Source organism: Daphnia magna, linkage group LG7 (genome assembly GCF_020631705.1).
Source record: "Daphnia magna isolate NIES linkage group LG7, ASM2063170v1.1, whole genome shotgun sequence".
NCBI lineage: Eukaryota > Metazoa > Arthropoda > Branchiopoda > Diplostraca > Daphniidae > Daphnia > Daphnia magna.
The window spans coordinates 4,123,124-4,145,969 of NC_059188.1; the positions used below are offsets into that span (position 1 = coordinate 4,123,124).

The 22,846-nt window shown below is 39.5% G+C and overlaps 2 protein-coding genes, 2 long non-coding RNA genes and 1 pseudogene across 5 annotated transcripts; 1 reads left to right on the top strand and 4 right to left on the bottom strand.

Moving 5' to 3' along the window:
- Positions 1 to 1,450: 1,450 nt before the first annotated feature.
- Positions 1,451 to 5,251, bottom strand: LOC116921970 (annotated as a pseudogene).
- Positions 5,252 to 10,018: 4,767 nt separating this feature from the next.
- LOC116921968 (endocuticle structural glycoprotein SgAbd-2) lies at positions 10,019 to 10,877 on the bottom strand. Its single transcript, XM_032928334.2, has 3 exons — positions 10,804 to 10,877; positions 10,496 to 10,728; positions 10,019 to 10,416 (listed from the first exon to the last, which is right to left on the bottom strand). Exons 1-3 carry the CDS (start codon positions 10,810 to 10,812, stop codon positions 10,119 to 10,121), a joined length of 540 nt encoding a protein of 179 aa, XP_032784225.1. The 5' UTR covers positions 10,813 to 10,877; the 3' UTR covers positions 10,019 to 10,118.
- Positions 10,878 to 11,365: 488 nt separating this feature from the next.
- LOC116921967 (endocuticle structural glycoprotein SgAbd-2) lies at positions 11,366 to 12,299 on the top strand. The gene is made up of 3 exons (XM_032928333.2): positions 11,366 to 11,493; positions 11,573 to 11,805; positions 11,891 to 12,299. Exons 1-3 carry the CDS (start codon positions 11,485 to 11,487, stop codon positions 12,186 to 12,188), a joined length of 540 nt encoding a protein of 179 aa, XP_032784224.1. The 5' UTR covers positions 11,366 to 11,484; the 3' UTR covers positions 12,189 to 12,299.
- Positions 12,300 to 16,877: 4,578 nt separating this feature from the next.
- LOC123474721 lies at positions 16,878 to 17,877 on the bottom strand. 2 transcript variants are annotated; one of them, XR_006649655.1, is made up of 3 exons: positions 17,637 to 17,877; positions 17,226 to 17,572; positions 16,878 to 17,134 (listed from the first exon to the last, which is right to left on the bottom strand). It is a non-coding gene; the product is annotated as an uncharacterized LOC123474721 (long non-coding RNA). The 2 variants fall into 2 exon arrangements; XR_006649654.1 differs by having other exon boundaries at positions 17,655 to 17,876.
- Positions 17,878 to 19,418: 1,541 nt separating this feature from the next.
- Positions 19,419 to 20,642, bottom strand: LOC123474725. Its single transcript, XR_006649661.1, has 4 exons — positions 20,548 to 20,642; positions 20,271 to 20,383; positions 19,875 to 20,120; positions 19,419 to 19,810 (listed from the first exon to the last, which is right to left on the bottom strand). It is a non-coding gene; the product is annotated as an uncharacterized LOC123474725 (long non-coding RNA).
- Positions 20,643 to 22,846: the final 2,204 nt, after the last annotated feature.

A 22,846-nucleotide genomic window follows, 5' to 3' on the forward strand; every position in this document is an offset into this window, starting at 1 on the left:
AGCCATGGGAGATAGTACCAGGAGTCGGATAAATCATTGGCACATAGGCATTTATTTATTTTTTATTTTTTTTAATTTTTTTATTTTTCTATTAATGAAACATCCTTTTTGGCCCGTAGGCAGAGGAGGAAGTTAGTTCCTCAAGTGATCAAGTCATATAGTATCCTACTATTTTATTTATAATTTTTTTTTATTTCTTTAACACTTGCATTGTCAGGACGTTGATTCGCAAGGATGCGAATCCAACGAGCGCGAAGTAGGGTCACAGTATTGGAGCAATGACAGTGTGCTTGGTTCGTGGTTTGGAGTCACAAGTGGTAGGTGCATGCTGACGTAATCTTATTACGTCAAGGTACCCATTGAGCGGCGCGTACAATCCGGTCTACCGACAACCCCAGTGCTACTGAATTTTTTTTGTAACACCACATGCACATGCTACACCTCGAACCACTGCACCAACCCAACAATGAGTTCCTACTCCTAATACTTACCTAGCATTCGTCCACTCTACTGTCCTCGCAATGAAGCAGTGTTCGTAAGGTGTTCCAGTGGCTATGGTGGGAGGGGGTTTACGGGATTTTTTTTTTAAGACGTAGGCCCCGTTAACTGATCATGCATATTATGCGTACTGCCGTGCGGTTGGGGACTTACCACAGAAAGCTCGGGACCAAGCAACGCATATGCTACGTCAGACATCTTACCTTACCTTACTTGGGAAAAAGAAATGCAAATTATTACTTTTTAAAGCTGTGTCCCGCTCGCCTGCTTCTTTTTCTGCTTTACAGCAGTTCTTCTGTAGGAGGAGTATCACTCCTACATTAAGGAAAATGACGTCTTGAAGTTACAATAATGATCTGTCAGTTATCATTTTTGCCACCAGGGGCCGTTTACCACGGCCGGGCGTTTGCTGTGTTTTTGGTGTGCTATTGCATTCTGCTACATTTTGCTATTGAGGAAATCTAGTTTTTTAATGTTTATATTGTTTTATCCCCTTAGTTAAAACAAATCGCCTTTTTCTTTGGACCTAAAGACAAAGTTTAATATCGTATACGTGTTATCAAACAAACTCTTACCCTAGTAAAGTTATTTAACATAATGCGATGAAGGTTAAAGAGTCTAACGTTGTTTCTGCCGTTACTTCTAAGAGATTTAAAGAAGTACGGTCGAAAAAGCAACCTCTAGCATCCTACTACACTACTATGTGTGCTGCCCTGACCTACTTTACTGAAGCCCCGAAGCACTACTCAGCTCAGTACTACACAACAAATAACGCTACACCAAGCTACTATATTGAAGCTCTGAAGTACCACTATTTACACTGCCCCAAGCTATATCATCGCTACAGTTGCCTACTACACCACAACAGAAGCAACCAGGTAATAGGGCCCAATTTTAATCTTTAAATCTTTAAAAGGAAATCAAACTGACAACTTGTATTTTTATCGCACACCTGAAATAACACAAATGCCTTAATACATTGGTGTCAACATTGATTATAAGGCGATCTGGAGGATCCTTGCATATCATTAATGGTCTTCCCTTCGTTTTCCCACAGCAAGGAAGCCACACCCCAATTCGTGAGTGCTAGTTACTAATTCTAAATTTTAGTTTATCATCTACGAGAATTGATTCTCTCGTTGCAAAGTTTACAGGTAACCTTCACCTCGATGGCTGTCTTCAACTACCTTTACGGGGAAGTTTATCAGGAAATCCTTAAATGATTCTGCCGGCTCTGGAGGTGCGCATCTGTGGAGAAAGCAGGCCAAGATTTGAAACATTCTTTTGCTAAAAAAATTTTTTCACGGTAAAAATTCATTCAAAAAATACCTGTAATTTGTTCTTTTTTTCTTATATTATTCTGTTTCGTCTTTCTACACCACTGTGGCTCCGTCTTACTACCACATATGCTGCACCAGCTTACTACACTGAAGCTCCGCAGTACTACACGACTTATTATTATTAAGGCGCCCGAATACTATGCCCCCACTTATGCTACCCATACTTACTACACCACGACGTATACCGCTCCCGAGTACTACACCACCAAGGCCCCTGGCTACTACACTGAGCCTCCTAAATATTATCCAGCTCCCAGCTACAAAACTGAAGCCCCAAAGTACTATCGATAGCCCTCTGATTTTAATCAGCTTGCTAACAAAAACCATGTTCCACTTTTATATGAGTCGGACTTTCAGAGTCGATAAGTCGGAACTGGAACGAATAAAGCTGTGACTTACTCAACACGAGACTACAACGTTCTCAGACCCATTTTACCTCAATTTTGTAGAAGACGTAAATAATATCGCAAAAATGCAAATAGGATGGTGTCATTGTAGGGACGACGATTGGGAACAGTTGAGGTACTTCTTGGAACACTCTTCCGCGCCGTTTCTGTTCACACAAAACGCGTTCGTAGGTTTTGGATTTGTTGTGGGTAGGAAAATCAACGCTCTTCAGGACAGCAAAAGTTTTAAAATAAACTAAAATAATAATCACAAAAATAATAACAAAATTAAAATAAAAACTACCTCAATGAGAAAAACCGTTGCACCAAGCAGTGTTGTCATGCTTTGGTTGTCAACATCTTTACGCAAGAGAATGGTTTCACCTGCGACATAGCCTAAGGTACGGTCTAGATACAGTGTTACCGTTATAAGTCCAGATCGGCAGCAAAACCAACGAAAAACGGGCTTGGTTTTTATTGATTGTGTTGGTAGCTATCAATAAAATTTAAAAGATGGTGATTTTGAAAAATATGTTAACATATTGTCGCGGGTGAAAAGGGGGATTGGTTATCTCTTCGCAGAGATGAGTCATCCGCTCCTTGGACAAAGCTGCGATCGTGGTGAAGAAATTATCGGGAGAAGTCCACTCCAAGAAAGATACGCAGATATGCAGTCCGGAAGGGGAGTAATTCGCGCGACGGTATAAAACGCTGCCCTGATTCTGCGTTAGATGAGTCTCCATCGGGTGAGCTCCCGGAGCTAGGCTCCGTAGGAGTAGTTCCCTGGAGTCTTCAGACGCTCTCCGAGTTTGGTATGGTCATCCCTTATTGTTATTAGTTAAAAGTGAATAATTGTCTAGATTTAAGGTCATCACTTGTTGTATTTGTTTGTTCATGTGTTCCAATACAAAGCCAGTGCGACAATTGGTGGAGATACAGTCCGTTACCCGTGAGTAACAAATTTGTGCTGCTTTGTGGCAATTGTTGAAGACGCAGCTCGTTACCAGTAAGTAAACGAAGTCGTGCTGCAGTCATTGTTAGCCGATGCCGAAGAGGACAAACCAACTGCTACCTAGTTGCCTAGGAGACCCCAGCCGACGATTACATCCGCTTCGAGAACTGTCAAGCGTTCCGGTAGAAACTTCACCTATCCCAGCCTCATCGTTGGAGAGTGGAACTTCCTTTGTTGGTGAAGCCCTAAATTTTGAAGGTCCTATTCCAAAGGACCATTTGACCAAAGAAGCTGACAGTCAGGGTGAATCAGTCGAGACTTCAAGAGGCTTATACTAGGATCCAGAAACCGAGGTCGATTTGAGAGCGGCGATGAGTCCAGTTTTTCCGGTCGGGGGACAACAATTTGTAGTGCCATCAAGGCATATTGAGCAGCCGCAAAGACAAGCTATGGAAGGTGTCAGAAAATTTATTAGCTCACTGATATTCCGAAAAAGTTCGGAAGAAGTTGCGCACCAATTGATGGAGCGCTTTGAAGAATATTCTACCCACAACAGATGGGGTGATATTGGAAAAAAAAATAATTTTGAAAAGTATTTTGATGACGCCGCCAGGAGCTGGTTCAATTGTGCAAGGCTCCCGAACGAGTAAATGGTAAATCTCAAACGGCCGGAAGATATGCGATTGCAGCGCCTCTTCCATGGCCGAAGGCATTCGGTTAAAATTTAAAAAAAAAAAAAAAAAAAAAAGGGAAAATCCTTAAGACTATCCGGGAAATACAAGAAACATTTAAACAAGTAAGCGCAACCGGAAAGAAGAAAAACGAAGGAGTAAAAGTCCCTTATTTGCCAAGAGGACGCAAGCTGATTTTTAGTCTCATCAACCTTCGTGGATCGCAGAAGATTAGTACAGTCGGGTCGCCTGTCTTGAAGAAGGGGGACCTGTCGCGGGTGAAAAGGGGGATTGGTTATCTCTTCGCAGAGATGAGTCATCCGCTCCTTGGACAAAGCTGCGATCGTGGTGAAGAAATTATCGGGAGAAGTCCGCTCCAAGAAAGATACGCAGATATGCAGTCCGGAAGGGGAGTAATTCGCGCGACGGTATAAAACGCTGCCCTGATTCTGCGTTAGATGAGTCTCCATCGGGTGAGCTCCCGGAGCTAGGCTCCGTAGGAGTAGTTCCCTGGAGTCTTCAGACGCTCTCCGAGTTTGGTATGGTCATCCCTTATTGTTATTAGTTAAAAGTGAATAATTGTCTAGATTTAAGGTCATCACTTGTTGTATTTGTTTGTTCATGTGTTCCAATACAAAGCCAGTGCGACAATATCATGTAGGAATAATTTTACTGCTGCTTTTGGGATCGTATTTAAGTCAACAATGGTTTTAACTGTAAAATCGAGCACATATTCGTAATTTGGTTTCCATGACGGCTTCAAAACTCCCTAAAGAAAAAAGTTATTTTTTATGGTATTTTTGAGACATTCCAAAATAATTTTTGAAAAGTAAACTAACAGTGAATGGAATGTAGCAGGTTTCTCCATTTACTTGACGTGAAGATCTCTTCAAAACTACTTTGATTGAGTATTTGACATGGCCATAGCCAAATTTTTCCAACATCTCAGTTTGAAATGAAGAGGGGATTTTTTTGGAAGTACAAACACAAATGGAAATTGGTGAACTCCACTGACAAGTTCAAATGTTTCTCTGCCTGCAAGTAAAACAATTAATGTATATAAGATAGTAAAAATATTGAACATTGCTTGCCACTAAATATATAAATTGATACCTTCATTGGTAATTAGAGGAATTTTCAGGTCTAGATAAGTGTCTTCAGCTGAATAGTAAGTCTCACTACTCAATTCATTGAAACAAAATTTTGCATAGCCTTGACATTCCAGGTATACTCCTACCAAAGTTAAAAGTGTAACAACGAGTGAAATTTTAAAAGACATCAATTAAAATCTTTCAGTATTTTACTGCTGACATTTGAGATGTGAACTACTCCAGACACTTCCTCTCCAGGAAAATAAATTCCAACAGGATTGTCTAATTCTATAGTGAGACTTTCTATCCCCATAATGCAGCTTTGGAACCATAACTCAACTTCATTGCAAGCCAGTTTTTCACAAAGATTTCTTTAAACAAACAACATATTTGTGAAAACTTCTATAACAACTACCAGTCAGCGTCCGTACCCTTTAATGGCAACAGCTGGTCGTAAGTTTTATAAATAAAAATAGAAAAGCGCCAGTTTCGGCTGCTGGATCAATAGTTTAAATACCTATGGCTGCTCCAAGGACAGGAATTCATTTAACACATTTCTAAATTCTAAAATTCAGTAAATCAGTAATCTAATATCCCCGAAAACGCTAGTACAATGACATAACGTAGTAGCAAGTTTTCAAAATCAAGCAGTTCCATAAGGAATTCGGTGGAGCTTAAGGTAAAAATGTAAAAATAAAGAAGTACACGTCAGCACTCGGCAGTCATAGATTTGATGGTTTAACCTGAGGTCAGGTAGAGAGCGTACAGGTATACTGTTATAATGAGGTGGTGTAGTTCTCTAGTAGTACAGTGCAACATGTTTATCTCAAGTTAATTCAGTTTGCATACCAAGAAAATTCTAAAAAGCATATCCTCACAATCCCAAACATGCAAAGAATCTAAAAATTAACTTAAAACCAAACTTAAAGCTGAAAATATTTTTGGCATGTATCAAGATTTGAACCGTCGCCATAGGAGATCGCCTAGACAGATGTCATGTATTATCATCTACCAGTGCGTGTTATTAGTTGAAATTATTGACATTTTTATGTTACGTTGCTTAATTTTATGCACTGCCTTTGTGTTATTTATTTCTTAAATTTCGTTAATTTGGCAAAAGTTGATCATCGACCGTAGACTCGCGCCCCAAGTTCAGGTTCCATGTTCCATGTTTCCATGAACATTGCTTCAATCCCTCTAAGCCTCATCTAGGGTCATTGATGATCAACAGACGCCATAACCACTAGGCTATGGGCGCCCAACTTAAGTTGATTTTGTAAAATGTGTTATGTTACTTCCTCAGTGCTCATCATGCATGTTTTCTACTTGGGCACAAGAAGAGAAAGAGAGATGATAATATTAGTTTCCTTGAATGCTTATTTTTATTAAAAACGAAGAACAAAAACAAAAACAAACAAATCCCATATAGCACATTTCAGCCGTCGGATGTCCGAATCATGGCCGAACATCCGTTAGATATCTATGTACTCAATGGGTAGTTCCAGGGATGTCCGTCGGCTAGTCACCTTGGAAGTGCAATGGATGTGCGAAAATTATATTCTACGGACCTCCTTCCAACAGCCAAAAAGATTTTCAATTGTTTCATTTAAGGATCGACCTCGAGCCAATCGGGGCGCTTTTTTGCAAATCGGGTTTCTCATTTCGGGCCAAGGAGGCGTGGCTCAGGGTGGAAAATTCTTCTCCCCGAATTCAATTGGGGTTTGCAATCAATTGGATTGCAATCAATCGATTCATCAATGCAAAAAACATTATCGATTGACCCGATCTATCCGATAACAACCCCGATAATAGCTCGTTCTACCCGCTTGCCCCGATTTTTACTCTGAAACCGAAAGAACGGCATTTTTTTTATTGCTTCGGGGCAACGGGTTAACCTCAAATTTTTTCCCGCACCGCCCCGGTTGAAAAAATGGCACCTCATTTCAACCCCGAATGCACTTTATCGGTGCGGGGCGGTTAACTCGATTAGAACTAATTTGGGGCCGATCACTAAGTTTCATTATTAATTGTCAAAATTTCTTGAGAGGGGGAAAACTTAACCGTGTTCAAATTTTTCCCTTGAACGTATTTTTATTTGAAGTCCAGCATTTAAAATGAAAAATTTAAAAAATAAAGGAGTAATGATCTATTTGCCGGATGGTTTATTTTAAAATTTATTACAAAAAATGAATAAAATATATGAAAGTCGTGAGTTTGTTTGCACAAGCTTTCCGTTTAGCTTATGGGAACCAAGCCATTGAAAATTAACTCACAGAAAATAAATATTATTCGGCATCTAATAATATTAAAAGCAAGTATACTTATGATAGGATTATAATTTCAAATAATAAAAAACTACTTTAAACTTAATAAATCATGCTGAAGTTTAAAATTCAAAAATATTTAGCATAAATTGTTTAATTTCAATTTATACACCTCTGGTTTAACCTAAGTTCGACATCATCTTGACTTTTTAAAAATCCTGTATGTGATTTGTTATCGAAAAAGCTCAAGTGTTTTACAACAATTCGATTGTATTGTTCGAAAATGATACATAATATATCTGTAGATTGGCACAGTGGAATAAGATTCGACTGTGATGCGGGAGACCCGAGTTCGAATCCTGGTATAGCCTAATGTTTTTTCATGAATAGATGTCCAATACATGTCATATTTATAGCCAAATGAAAGCCCGTTCGGATATCCTTAGAATGTCTGACGGCGCTGTTTAGGGCGGTCAAAACCAAAAAAAAATACATCCGTAGGACATCCAAATCGGATATCGGGCTGTCCGGAGGATATCAAAAAGATGTACTCAACATCCGACCCCGACATCTGTCGGACATCCGACGGACTGCCTTGTGTTATGTGGGAATACATTTTTTCTTATTGGTTTTTTGTTTTTTAAATTAATTTAAATTTTATTGCTTACTGCTTGCTTTAACAAACATCGACTAATCGCTCACTCTACCAAAGAACCTTGCAGCCTGAGAAAAAATTACAGTTCAAGATGGCACGTACCTGTGGCCCTCGAAATATCCAAATATTTCTAACTAATCCGAACCCCAAGATCCAAATCGCGTAAACATAAACAACATCAGCATGCAGCACCAATAAGTTTCCTAAAATAACTTCAAAGGCAAAAATGAGCAAACAACATACTGAATGTGGCATCAAACAAAACAAAGATAATCTGCAGTTTACACAGTAAAAAAAAGTATCAGTTAAAGCCAGAAAGGCAACTATCACTATACCATTCGGTCTTTTCACCTTAACTAGGAAAAGTTTCCTGTTATCAGAATGCATACCAATTTCTGTACTGTCAAAGTTTGCTTTCAATAAAGTTGTGTTACAAGGCACTCCTTTTATTGTGTCTTGAGTGTGGTCCTACATTGCACAATTTCTCCACTTTTAAATAGTAAAAGTTCACAGTTTATTATGCTATGGATATCACCAGTTCTGTTTCTGATCAAAGGCAGGTCCTTCTCTGGTGTTAAGTTCAAGTGAATCTGTAGAAATAATAATTCAGGAATGGCATGCTGTCCCACAGCCAAATTTTTACCTCAAAGAACTCAAGACAATGATTTTGGTTTTGTCTTCATAAGTTTCCCTGCATTATTTCAATAGCCACAGTTTCAAACAAAAAGTTATATTTTCCCCCTGAAAGAGAAATTTGGCAATTTTTGGAAATGAAAACACATACTTTCTGGAAATGAGTTAAATTTTAGGTGTGCACACTTATCCTGCCAGAACGGCATTGCACAACTCTTATCGATGCCGAAGAAATGGTGCAAATATAAACTAGAATATGAGCTAGTTTCAGTAGACTTCACAACTTGACCTTATTAACGCCATTCTAAAAGAAAAAGCTTATTTTTTACTTCACGGGCATCACAGTTCACACTTCATAGCGTCTCCTCTCCCCTTACACTAGCCTATGGCGTCGAGAGATACACATAGAACCCCTCCGAGGGGCGGGGTAAATTTTGGTACCACTGCAATTTTTGTGTATGGTTATTACTGAAGTGCAATGGCATGAAGAAAATCAGTCTTCTTTTAAGCAGGCGAGAAAGAAGGGGGTGGGGCTGTTGGGTGGAAAACTAACCTGTACTAAAATAGAAGCGACACAAAAGTTTTCCTGCCATATGGAGTTGTCTGATTCTGATGCCAATGGAGGAGGATCAGTGGATGTACCGACTGCGACTGTATGTTGTCATTGACAATTCTTGAAACTAGACTACCACTAGTGCTCAACTGCCACAAAATAATGCAAGCGTAAGCAAGACAGAGATATGGCCTAATACATGTTTAATTATTCATGAATATAGCCGATGAATAAGTAAATTTAGTAAAGTGCATTAGAGACTTGTACTCAACACGGCGAACGGTTCAACTAGTGGGAAGAATCTACGCTAAAATTTTTCTTCGAATCTACTATGCAAATGCCAACCAGTGGTTGGCCGAAGAGAATCGTCCAGCCCTTGATAGACGAGATTTGTAAACGTTCTATTATTTCCGACTTACGGTTAAACTTACACGTTTCATTATTCAAATGTATTACATCTGTGTAATTATTTCCTCGATTAGAAAACTATTCAGATAACTAAAAAACTGAATAAACAAAGAAAAAGTTCATTTATTCTTTTCATCATTGTGTTCAGCTTTGTCATCGAAATCAAACATTTCCGCTCCGTTGACGACAAAAAACTAAAGCTTTGTAAACGGTGTTTGGATAGTCCGAAGAATGGTATAAAACACTCGATGAAGTAATTTACGATTTGTAGCGGTGTTGGATCGCTAGCACCGTTACTGCGAAATGCTGTATGAGTGATGTAACTTAATACCGGTATCTGATACTAATTGCTGGTCGACGATGGATGAAAGAGTGACGTAAGGATCAGGACAGTTTGAATAACGTTGGATTGTGACTACGTTGGCTGGTTACATTGGGAACAAACAAAAAACTGTAAATGGAGAAACTATAGGTGTCCACATCGATTATGAAACGCGGATTAAATCTAATACCGATACGACGTACAAACCCACTCTTTTCTCACATCTTTTTACTTTTGGGATAGTCTGTGCTTCATATTAACATGTATTTCGTACCGATAACACAAGGGCGTCAGTTCATTAGGTACATGGATTTAAATAATATGTTTAGTCAGGATTTAAAAAATTTAATAAATCTTATAGCCTTTGCCGTTGAAAGGGATGTGCACAGGGGCGACTGGGAGTTCGTAGACGTGGACGGGAGTGACGGGCAAGTGATCACCTTTAGGCTGGAAACCGGCTTCATCAGCGGTCCAGGTCAAAGTGAATTTCTGGCCTTCAGGAGAGACCCAGTAAGAGGATCCTTTGTTGGTGTTGCCTAGGACTTCACCGTACGATTCTTTACCGTAAGAGTCGTAGGTGACTCCTTGCATCTTCTTCTGAACCTGAGACTCCTCACGGGTTGTGTAGTCAGACTGAGCATAGCTGTCAATTGAAATAATTGCATTTTTTTTATGTTCTTAAACCTTTAAATAAATGAATATTAAGCAAGAAATCGATTTACCTCCACTGGCTACTGCCATCAAGGTTGCGCTCGTCTGATTGACTGGTGATGGTGATATCAGCGTATTTGTTATCCTTGTTGTAGCTGGGAGTAGGGTAAGCTGGTGCAGGGTAGCTAGGAGTAGGGTACTTTAGTGCAGGGTAGCTTGGGGTAGTATAGCTGGGGGCTTTGTATTCCGGCTTGTAGCTGGAAGGCCCAGCGGCAGCAACAGCCAAGAAAGTGGCGATGACAAACTACGAAAAGAAATCGAAACTTGTCAATGAGCAATGAAAATGTAAACCAATAAAATCATAAGAAATTCAATTTACTAGTTTCATGTTGCGTACTGTTGATGAACTGAACAACTGATGGCTTGAATCACCTTCAAACGGGTTTATGTAGCCGGCAAAAAAGGGTGTGTCGCTTGTATTTCACTTATTGACCTACTTTTAAAAGCGATGATCACCGTTCTTTGGTGGTTAACTATGCATTCCAGGCCGTGGCTCTTGCAATGCAGTGATTGCATGCGGCAAATAGGAATCAATATCTACATGCTTTTGCTGATTCTTCAACTGTTGTTAATTGAGCAATTAACATCCATTCTTGTCGATTCTAATGATTTCCGCAAAGACGTTCACATTGAAGGAGTAGGAGGAAATCAACATACCCAGTTCTAACAAATTCAATACTTTAATGCAGTGCATAGACAATTTTTAGCAGCTTTGGCTGAATGTGAGCTATTGAAATGTGAAAATGTTGACAGTCTGGCAGAAGGGTCTATCGCAAAGCAAGAAAACAAATTTGTAAAAAGCTAGTATGAAAAGTGAGAGTGCAGAATATTTTGCACAACGCCTATACACATACTGCTTGAACGAAAGCTACCGGCCAAAATAACTAGGTCAACTCAACTGAATGCCCGATTGCATGTTACTTACCATTCACCTGACTATATAAGCCCAGGAATGGAGAACCAAAATCATCAATTGTTTACCAAACTAACCTAGTACAACATGAAGCTGGTAAGGCATTTACCCCTAATTCCTTCTAACTTGGAGAAAAAACTTTGGACTTTAAACTAATGTCGGTATTTTCCGATAGTTCTTCGTCGCCGCATTCTTGGCTGTTGCTGCCGCCGTACCATCCAGCTACAAGCCGGAATACAAAGCTCCCAGCTATCCTGCCCCAAGCTACCCGTCACCAGCCTACCTCGCACCAGCCTACCCCGCACCAGCCTACCCCGCACCAGCCTACAACAAGGATAACAAATACGATGACATTACCATCACCAGCCAATCTGATGAGCGCAACCTCGATGGCAGCAGCCAATGGAGGTAATTTCATTTCATTCTTTATACTACTTAAGATGAGTATAAAAGGTTATCATAACCGAAAAAAATAAAATCTTTTAATTCACAGCTATGCCCAGTCTGACTACACCACCCGTGAAGAGTCCCAGGTTCAGAAGAAGATGCAAGGAGTCACTTACGATTCTTACGGCAAAGAATCATACGGTGAAGTCCTAGGCAACACCAACAAGGGATCCTCTTACTGGGTTTCCCCTGAAGGCCAGAAATTCACTTTGACCTGGGCCGCTGATGAAGCTGGATTCCAGCCCAAAGGTGATCACTTGCCCGTCGCACCCGTCCACGAATACGAACTCCCAGTGGCCCCCGTCCACATCCCTTTCAACGGCAAAGGCTACAAGATATACTAATTTAATGAAATCTCAATTGAACAAATAATTTAAAACTGTGTATTTTATGCCTTACGCCTTTGGCTCTTGGTGTAAAAATGTGTGAATATAAAGCGGAGACTATCTAGCAAACTTGTTTCGCTGGAGCACATATTCAATGGGGTTCTTGGTGAAATTGAGCTCTTTCGTCGACTTTGGGTGTTGGGCGTTGATTAGTTGTTGAGAGTATTGTGAAGCGATAAAGATGAATCCGGAATAATGTGAAGATGCAACATGATGCGAATCCATGCTGGACATTGGATGGGAACAGAGAGATGTGCACTTTAGAAAGTGCCCGATCCAGTGACTAGTCAAAATTGTTGGTCATGTTCAATCGCTTGGAATCGCAATAAAAAGTGTAGCATCCTAGCCTGTTCTGTTAGAAAGCCTTCATTTGAAATAGCAAATTTGCTGGAATTAAAAGATAGTGAAGAGAAGAACAGCTCTTGCGTAATTTAATATCTCAAATAGTGATTAAATACTCCATCTTCCATTTTTTGTCTCTCTCAACGGGCATTTTAAAATAAACTGAATAGTTTCGAGAAACTGTACAATTTTTCAAGTTATCGATTCGTTAGCAACCAAAGCTGTGGGAAGGGTCACAAAAAATCCATGATGGCCGCTGCCTTATGATTCTCTCTTTTCATTTGTTTCTATCATATTTTCTGACTTTTCAGTCTCTAGCTCTAAAAGTTACCACCGAGACTGAGCTACGTTACATTTTTACGAGATTTGAACAGTTCGTTTTTTTTATCTCTGTGGGTAAGATGCATTTGTCAGTAGAATTTTAAGGGTTGTGCTTTCGAAATGGTTCGTGGTGTACCTGGCATATATTTTTCTCTTCTCACCATCAGGTAAACTCATTTCAATAGTTTTTTATTGTGATGGTAACATTTGATTATTATTATGGGTTTTATCAAACAGTAGGGATTTTGTTTTAAGCTTAGTATCTACACAAAGACAGGTTCAGTCGTTTGCCTTAGCAAAAAAATGTGCATTTATCTCAAAGAGTAAGAGTTGTGGTTTGTTCCCAATATCCTTTTTATTCAAATCACTGCATTGATCCCCTGCACAAATGATACAAGGGGATTTTGTTTGATCTCCAGTTTTGGCCAAAACTGACAATAAATGTAGGTTTTGTGAAATTCTACATAACGTGTGATTAGATGAAGTAAGCCACCCTACTTTACCCGATCGACTGCACCTGTTAGGGTTACTTAACAGCAAATGCTGATGCCTTGCCCAGCAACTCCTTCCCCTGACACCTATTCGCCCTTCTTTGTCGATTCTATCCTCACCAGAAAACTGGTTTAGACAAGAGTTTACGACACTTAGCTGGTTGATGAAGACATCTACAGTGGGTACCGAAAGTATCCGTACGGCTGAGAGGATCAGTAGGGAAAACGCGTTTTTCAAAACGCTCCCATAAATAGAATTCTCGGTGGAATTCAATAAAAAAATTTCGTAAGGTTAATATTAGGGTGGGGTTTCATGTGATTTTTTTTTGGAATTTTTCAACAACGCGATATGTGGTTTGTATCGCGTTCCAAAAGTATCCGTACGGCCGAGAGGCCTAGTAGGGAATGGGCTTACTTTGGAAGCCTGTTATTCGGAAACTACCTAATATTATAGGGTGGGAAAGTTCTTAAAAAAAAGAGCTGCATTAGCTCTATATGTGATTATCAGAACATATTTTTTGAGTTTCATTTATAGTAATGAAATTCAATATGAAAACACGGATTATAATTTTTCCGTTTTTTCTCCCTCGATTCCCCTTCACCAGTGTTGCCATATCCCAAAATCATTACCCTTTCTCTTTTTTTCTTCCGACGGAAAAAAGATTGCCGTCCCCCCATGAATGCTCGCTAGGGGACGGCAATCTTTTTTCCGTGAAAACGGAAAAAAGAGAAAGGGTAATGATTTTGGGATATGGCAACACTGGTGAAGGGGAATCGAGGGAGAAAAAACGGAAAAATTATAATCCGTGTTTTCATATTGAATTTCATTACTATAAATGAAACTCAAAAAATATGTTCTGATAATCACATATAGAGCTAATGCAGCTCTTTTTTTTAAGAACTTTCCCACCCTATAATATTAGGTAGTTACCGAATAACAGGCTTCCAAAGTAAGCCCATTCCCTACTAGGCCTCTCGGCCGTACGGATACTTTTGGAACGCGATACAAACCACATATCGCGTTGTTGAAAAATTCTTAAAAAAAATCACATGAAACCCCACCCTAATATTAACCTTACGAAATTTTTTTATTGAATTCCACCGAGAATTCTATTTATGGGAGCGTTTTGAAAAACGCGTTTTCCCTACTGATCCTCTCAGCCGTACGGATACTTTCGGTACCCACTGTATTATTCTAAATGATCCAACACGTTTGTTTCCAGTCGACTGGACACCTGTCTTGGAAAACCTTAGGGTCAGGATTTTTCGCATCGGTTGGCAACAAACCAAAACCGAAGTCAACTGCGTACTTGTTGGCAGTCTCATTCTATAGTTGACTGGCCTGACCTTGTCTAGCAAACTATCTGTCGTGGACATAGTCTAGTCTTGCCCGGCAGGCCAAACTTCTCCCACGAACTTCATTTTGGAGGCGTTTCCTACTGTTGAACAGATACTCGCAATGTCTAATGATCTTGTATAGTTCTTTAAGGATACGATAAGTTCAATGAAACTTGATGTTGAAAAATCATTGATTACCTGTTTACGATGCTCCAGCAAGCCCACAGGTTAATAGTAAGTTAATGGATAGTGGTTGACAGACCATCAGCCAGTTGTAATTTTTTTTTTATAGCTTTGATATTGTTTCTTGTGTCATGTAACTTTTGGTATGGTTGATGACTTGGGTCCAAAACTGACATTCGTGTTAGTTGGTAAGATAAGAGTGATGGGGTACCATTTGTGTTTATTGCACTATGTTATGCAGCAGTGAAAAACGTGTTTGGGTCACTGTAACTTTATACCTTAACAAAGCTGTTCAGCTTTTACCTGATCTCCCGTTTAGACCGAAGCTCCAAATCTATTCGCCGACATGAAGCAAATAGACACTTGCACCGCGCCCGAGCAGTTCAACTTTTCTATCTCTGTGATTTCGGTAGTTCCAGAGTGCACAGTCGAATATTGTGTGTTGTGCTTCTCGTTTTCAACAACAAGAATTGTGGATTTTTTCTGACTCGAGCTAAATTAAATGTGTGTCAATGATTGGCAACATGTAACTCTTGAATTTGTGAGAATGTCCTTCTTTTTGAACCACCATTTAATCAGTACTACCTGTTTCACCTGAAATTTACAGGATGCCATCGGATCCAGCTCATAATTATGAGGCAGATAGCCTTTCAAAAATCTCATGAATCGTTAGATCGTCGTAGTGTTTTATATGACTATAAATTTACGTGCTATAATTTTAGGTGTACCACACGTACCCTGCCAATAATTGCATTGCACAACTCGTATCGATGTCGAAAAAATGGTGCAAATAACAACTAGAATATGAGCTTATTTCGACAGACTTTGCAAATTAACCGTATCTACGTCACACTAACAGAGAATGCTTACTTTTTACTTTACGGGCATCACAGTTCATGAATTCAACATGTGTCCTCTGCCCCTTACAGCGTACACTGACCAATGTTCTCGAACCTTCGATGAGCTTAGAGCCCCTCCGAATGGCGGGTAAATTTTGTACCGCCGCAGTTTTTGTTTATAGTTACTGCATTGGCATGGAAAAAAAAATTCGTTTTCTTTTTAGCAAGTGAGAAGGAAGGGGATAGAAACTAACGTTTACTAAAATGGAAGCGGCACAAACCTTTTCTAATTCTTAGACTACCACTAGTGCTCGACTGCCACATAAAAGTTCAAGACTTCAAGCGTAAACAAAACAGAAAAAAAGCCTAATACATCTTTTATTAATAATGAGTAATGTCGATGAATAAGTAAATAAAGTACAATGTATAACAGTTAGACGCAACACGACGAATGCTTCAACAAGAGAGAAAAACTCTACATACAAATTTTTCTTTAAATCTATTGCACAAATGCCACCTAGCGGTGAGCTGAAGACAATCGATAGGCAAATAGCGGTCGGGATGTGCATACGTTATTTCCGACTCACGATTACACTTACACGTCTCACTATTCAAACGTATTATAAATGTGTAATCATTTTCTCAGTTAGAAAACTAATCAGATAAACAGATAAATTAAAAAATATAGAATGAAGTTCATTTTTTCTTTATATCATTGTGTTTAATTTTGTTATCGAAATCGTACATTTCCGTTCCATTAACGACAAAAACCTAAAGCTTTGTAAAGGGTGTTTGGATAGTAAGAAGAATGGTATAAAAGACTTGATGATGCAATTTACGGGTAGTAACGGTGTTGGATCGCTAGCACCATTACTGCGGAATACTGTATACGTAGTAATGAATAACTTATCTGATGCTAATTGCATGTCGACGATGGATGAAAAAGTGACGCAAGGATTGGACAGTTTGAATAGCGTTGGATTAAGACAACGTTGGCTGGTCACATTGGGAACAAACACTAAACTCTAAATAGAGGAAACTATAGGTGTCCACATCGCTTATGAAGCGTGGATTAAATCTAATGCATATACGACGTACACACCCACTCTTTTGTCGCGTGTGTTTAGATAGTCTCTGCTTCATATTAACATGTATTTATTCAGTCAGGGTTTTAACAATTTTTTTAATTTTATAGCCTTTGCAGTTGAAAGGAATGTGGACAGGGGCAACTGGAGCTCGTATTCGTGGACGGGAGCGACGGGCAAGTGATCACCTTTAAGCTGGAAACCGGCTTCATCAGCGGCCCATGTCAAAGTGAATATCTGACCTTCAGGGGAAACCCAGTAAGAGGATCCTTTGTTGGTGTTGCCTAGGACTTCACCGTACGATTCTTTACCGTAAGAGTCGTACGGCGATAAAAATACAAGCTGTCAGTTTGATTTCCTTTTAAAGACTTAAAGATTAAAATTTGGCCCTATTACTTGGTTGCTTCTGTTGTGGTGTAGTAGGCAACTGTAGCGATGATATAGCTTGGGGCAGTGTAAATAGTAGTACTTCAGAGCTTCAATATAGTAGCTTGGTTTTGCGTAGCATAATCTGTTGTGTAGTACTCTGGTGCCTTTGTTGTGTAATATTTGGGGGGCCTCCTTGTGGTAGCTTGAAGTAGTGTAAGTTGTGGTGCAATAAAGTGTTGCATCCGTGTGGTAACTTGGAGCTGAGTAAGTACTTCAGGGCTTCAATAAAGTAGGTCAGAGCAGCATACATAGTAGTGTGGTAGGATGATAGCGTAGTACTTAAGTGGCTTTTTGGTCCGTACTTCTTTAAATCTCTTAGAAGTAACGAAACAACATTAGATAGAAGAAGTGGTAGGGAATTTTTTAATTTGTTTAAACCTCTTTAACCTTCATCACCTTATATTACATTTCTTTACTAGGGCAAGAGTTTGTTTGATAACACGTATACGATATTGAACTTTGTCTTTAGAACCAAACAAAAAGGCGATTTGTTTTAACTAAGAGAATAAAACAATATAAACATTTAAAGAACTAGATTATTTCCTCAAGAGCAAAATGTAGCAGAATGCACTAGCACACCAAAAACACAGCAGACGCCCGGCCGTGGTAAACGGCACCTGGTGGCAACAATGACAACTGACAGATCATTATTGTAACTTCAAGACGTCATTTCCCTTAATGTAGGAGTGATACTCCTCCTACAGAAGAACTGCTGTAAACCAGAAAAGGAAGCAGGCGAGCGGGACACAGCTTTAAAAGGTAATAATTTGCATTTCTTTTTCCCAAGTAAGGTAAGGTAAGATGTCTGACGTAGCATATGCGTTGCTTGGTCCCGAGCTGCCTGTGGTAAGTCCCCAACCGCACGGCAGTACGCATAATATGCGGGATCAGGTAACGTGGCCTACGTCTTAAAAAAAAAAATCCCGTTAACCCCTCCGACCATAGCCACTGGATCGCCTTACGAAAACTGCTTCATTGCGAGGAGAGTAGAGTGGACGAATGCTAGGTAATTATTAGGAGTAGGAACTCATTGTCGGGTTGGTGCAGTGGTTCGAGTGGTAGCATGTGCATGTGGTGTTACAAAAAAATTCAGTACCACTGGGGTTGTCAGTAGACCGCATTTCACGCGCCGCTCAATGGGTACCCCGACGTAATAAGATTACGTCAGCGTGCACCTACCACTTGTGACTCCAAACCACGAACCAAGCACACGGTCATTCCTCCAATACTGTGACCGTACTTCGCGCTCGTTGGATTCGCATCCTAGCGAATCAACGTCCTGACAATGCTAGTGTTAAAGAAAGATAAAATTTAAAAAATTTAAAAAATTTAAAAAAATAATAATTAAAAAAATAAAATAATAGTAGGATACTAAGTGACTTGATCACTTGAGGAACTAACTTCCGCCTCGGCCTACGGGCCAAAAAGGAGCACGGGCATGGCCTCGGGGGCAGTTCCCGAAGGCGCTCAACCGTGAATAATAGTAAACTTATTCTAGTTCAAACATAGGAAATTTTCTCCTCCAAAATTGTTGCTATACTATCTTCGTTCACACGCGTAAAGCAGTAGATCCTTTAATAACTAAATCTTTGCTCATTTTGAATAACCGTTTGAGTATTTTCTTTTATGTTGTACTGTTTATTTGGCATACCTCTCAACATTAAGGAAGGCCATGTTTCATTAATAGATTGAAGAGAAATTGATCGGATACGGACGAGGAGTAGTTGGGTCAATCCGCGCGGATTTGACAAATCCGATGCGCGACCAAAACTCGGATTTCGTTGAAATTTGGTAAGTGAATCAATAAATATGTTTGAAATTTATTGGCCAAAGGATTTTTTTTTGCGCAATTAGGGGAAAAGTTACAGCAAAATGAAAATCAGATTTTTTCATTTTGCCGTAACTTAGGATTTTTTCCGCGTTTTCATTTTTATTTATTTAAGACTAGTTTTTATTTCTCTATTGATTTTTGAATAAGTACATCTTATTCAGTTTTTCACGCTCTTTTTAATGGTATTTTTTTGTTTCAAAATTTTTAAATTTAATTACGTTATTTAACTTTTAAATGTTCAGAGTGTGTCTTACAAAAGTAGACCTGAACAGATTCGCTTCTGAGATTTATTTGTAATTTTTGCACTAAAAAAAGAAGACATATCATAGTATATGCTCTATTTTTTTCGCTAGGGTTAAATTCTCCATAGTGCCGATTTAATTGTTTGAAATCTCCCTATTTTGATGTAAAATATTGGCTTCGGCGGCCATTTTCACTCATCCCTTTTCCCTGTCTCCCCTTTTTGACCTTGACTACCCCAGGCGGTCTTGGCGGATTGGTCAAAAAGGGGAGACAGGGAAATCGCGGATTGACCCAGTTACAGGAAGTGCGGCACTGATTGAATGGGGAGGATTCGTAAGAGGCGATGACGCAGAAATTGGCATCGCTGGAAGTGCAGGATAGTTCACTGGTGCAGGTGTAGGTGCTGCAGATGCGGGATAGCCCATTGCTCCTTGCAATCCACAAATGTCGAACAAGAAGTTATGCAACATTTTTCGCCCTGTAATTTTACACCAGCCATTAAGATCAATGTTTCACACTCAATGGAAAGGAAACCAACATACCGTTTTCAGTCAAATCATGGAACTAGACTCCGTAAAGACGGCGTTCAGTATCAGCAATAGCGGAAATAATATGACGCGAAGATTTTGCGACGCAACGCAACCCTTCTGCAACCTTGTCTACGCTGTCACCATGGGTCAGTAATACTGTTTGTCGAGTCTCTAAGCCTTTAAACAATGGACACTCCGTTTCTACTTGGATCTCGAATTGCCCATCTTCGCAAACATCTTTTCTCTCCACCGTTCCACCTTAACAGAACGAAAGAAAAAACAAACAAAATAAAATAAAATAAAATAAACGTTCTATTTATTTTATGACATAATTGTTATTTCTGACATGTTAAATACTGCTATGAAATAATTTGAATAATAAAAATTTAATAAAACAGAATTGGTTACCTAATTCCTTGTTGAGTAATTGCATGCATAACAAATCCCCGGCACTGGAAGATCGCAAGTAAAGATTGTTGGGTCGTATAGTGGGGCATCCGCTGCGTAAACTGAGTTGAGACCTGTTCAAAAGTAATGTAAAATTCATTTTTGGCTCAACCATTTCATTAACTTGACCCTGAACATATGTATACACTACCATGTTTTCAAAAGTTAAGTGAAACAATAGCATTAAGCAATAAGCCAATTTAAAAATGTCTGATTTGTTTTTGGTTTCAATGTTTACCTCCTGAAATTATAATTGCTTTATACCCTTGTTGAAGCAGAAGGGCAGCTGGGGTTTCGAGGGCTAGAACATTGGCAGATTCCAAACATTGGTCTCTGACTCTGCAATCAATAACCTAAAATAAGAATTTTTTTATTAATAAATTTTTTATATCATCTATCTCCCATGGCTTTGTGAATAGGTGTCTGCCTGGGAAGCTGAAGATTTTCGAATAAATCTCCTAATAGTATCCTCTAATAGTATTTCGGGGCTGGATGAGGGTACTAATAGCTAGAAGCAGAATAATAATTCGGAGCGTCAGTATAGCAGGTTGATTCAGCATAAATAGGGTGTAGCTTCGGCTTTGGGTGGGTAGTACTCCGGAGTCTTTGTGGTCTATAATGTTAAGGAGCCTAGGTGTAGTAGCTGGGACTGGCGTACGTTGCATAGAGTAGTAAATTGGAGCCTCGCTATAATACCTTTGAGTAGCATAGTATTTAATGGCTTGAGTGTAGTATGTTGGAGCGGAGTATATGGTCGTGTAGTATTTGGGCGTTCTGGTCGTGTAGTAAGTAGTTGGGAGACTAGGTGTAGTAGCTGGGAGCTGCATATGTGGTAGAATATTCGAGAGAACCTTGGTGCTGTAAGAGGGAGCAGCATACGAGGTGGTGTAGTAGGGCGTAGGGGTTGTGTAGTCTAGTGTCCAGATGAGGACAAACCCATCGGTACCCACCGATGTAGCCATCAAAATGGCAAAAGCAAACAGCAGCATGACATCGTAGTCCCCTCCAAATTCAAAAATTAAACAGTTCAGTAATCGATCCATACAATGAACTAGTGAGGGAAACATTGTAGTTAGTAGGGCTGCTGGAAAATGCAAAAATGAATGAACGACTTTGTCTTACGCATGTTTGACAGCCGAATATGCAATATGTTGCCGATGCAATATGTTGCCGATGCAATATGTTGCCGACGATGGAGTCAGTTTGAAGGCACCAACGTAACTGGTTTACTTCCACTTCACACGTTCAATTTTATAATACCTACCGCCACCCTGATTCATCGCTTTAGCCCAAAGGCATCTTGAAGTTGAACATTTTCGAATTTTCAGTTTCTTACCCCGGCTCTATTGCACTGTGTGGTGTAGCGAAGATTCTTTCATGTTGTATTTCCATCGCTATCGTGGGTTTTCCTAGTTTTCCATTGAAAATGTCAAGTAGAAAGCCAATGCTCAAAATTGGGTACTAACAGCTAGAGTTCATTGTTTGCGCAATTTCACTTAATTGTGAAAAAAAAAGAAAAAAGAAAAAAATGGTTGCGCTAAGCTCTTGAATGACATGCTAGTATCCTCCAGACCTGTCACGATGGACCGAATCGTTTAGTACAGCTATTGAACCGATCTATCATGACATCAGCTGATAGCTCTTACCTCTCTATTCAGCCTTGCATTGGAATGGTGGGCCAATCCCATACCAACGCTTGACGTTTCGAGTTGTATTTGCTTACAGACTCTTGGTTACTAGCAATCCCAACATTGGGAGGGTGCCATACCCAGTCATTTCAAGTGCCGCTACACATGGAAATGCACTCAACTCTTATATACCGTGAATTGAGGCACCAAACCACGTTGATAACACAATCGGGCAATTTCCGACATAAACTAACTCCCATTTAAATTCTGAGAAACTATGACGTAATGTCTTAAATGAACATTATCGGAAAAACAGTGATGAATATCATTCGACTTGATTATAAAACAAAAACCTTAATTAAATATTTAAAATTGCGAATTATTATCTAGCACTCACGATTTAGGGTGTGGCATCACGCATCAACACCGTTAATGACATGCAAGAATCCTCCATATCGGCTTGCGGCCGATGTTAGCACTAATGGGTTGATGCATCGGCTAAGAGTTATACGAAACGAGAGCGCAAATATTAATCGCCGAGTTCAATTTACAATTAGATTTCAATATTTAGATTTGTATTTACCCGTATAAGCATTAAGTAATGTCCCTTGTCATTCTATCAGTTTCCTGTTGAAAACGCAACGACAACCTTATGTAGGATTTTTATTGTTTATTTATGACCATTATTGTCAATCCTACGATTCCAGTTAGAGTTTGACATTGCAATGGCATTAAGGGACACATCCTTCTTTTTTTTTACCATCATAACGTTTTGAATGAAAATTTAAGACAAGAAAATACGTGGCCTTAAATCGCAATTGCCAACGGCCAAAAAGAGAAGGAAATGGGGAAGAGGATGTCATAAGGTAGGCGAAAATATCAATAAAGGAGGGCTAAGCATCATATAGC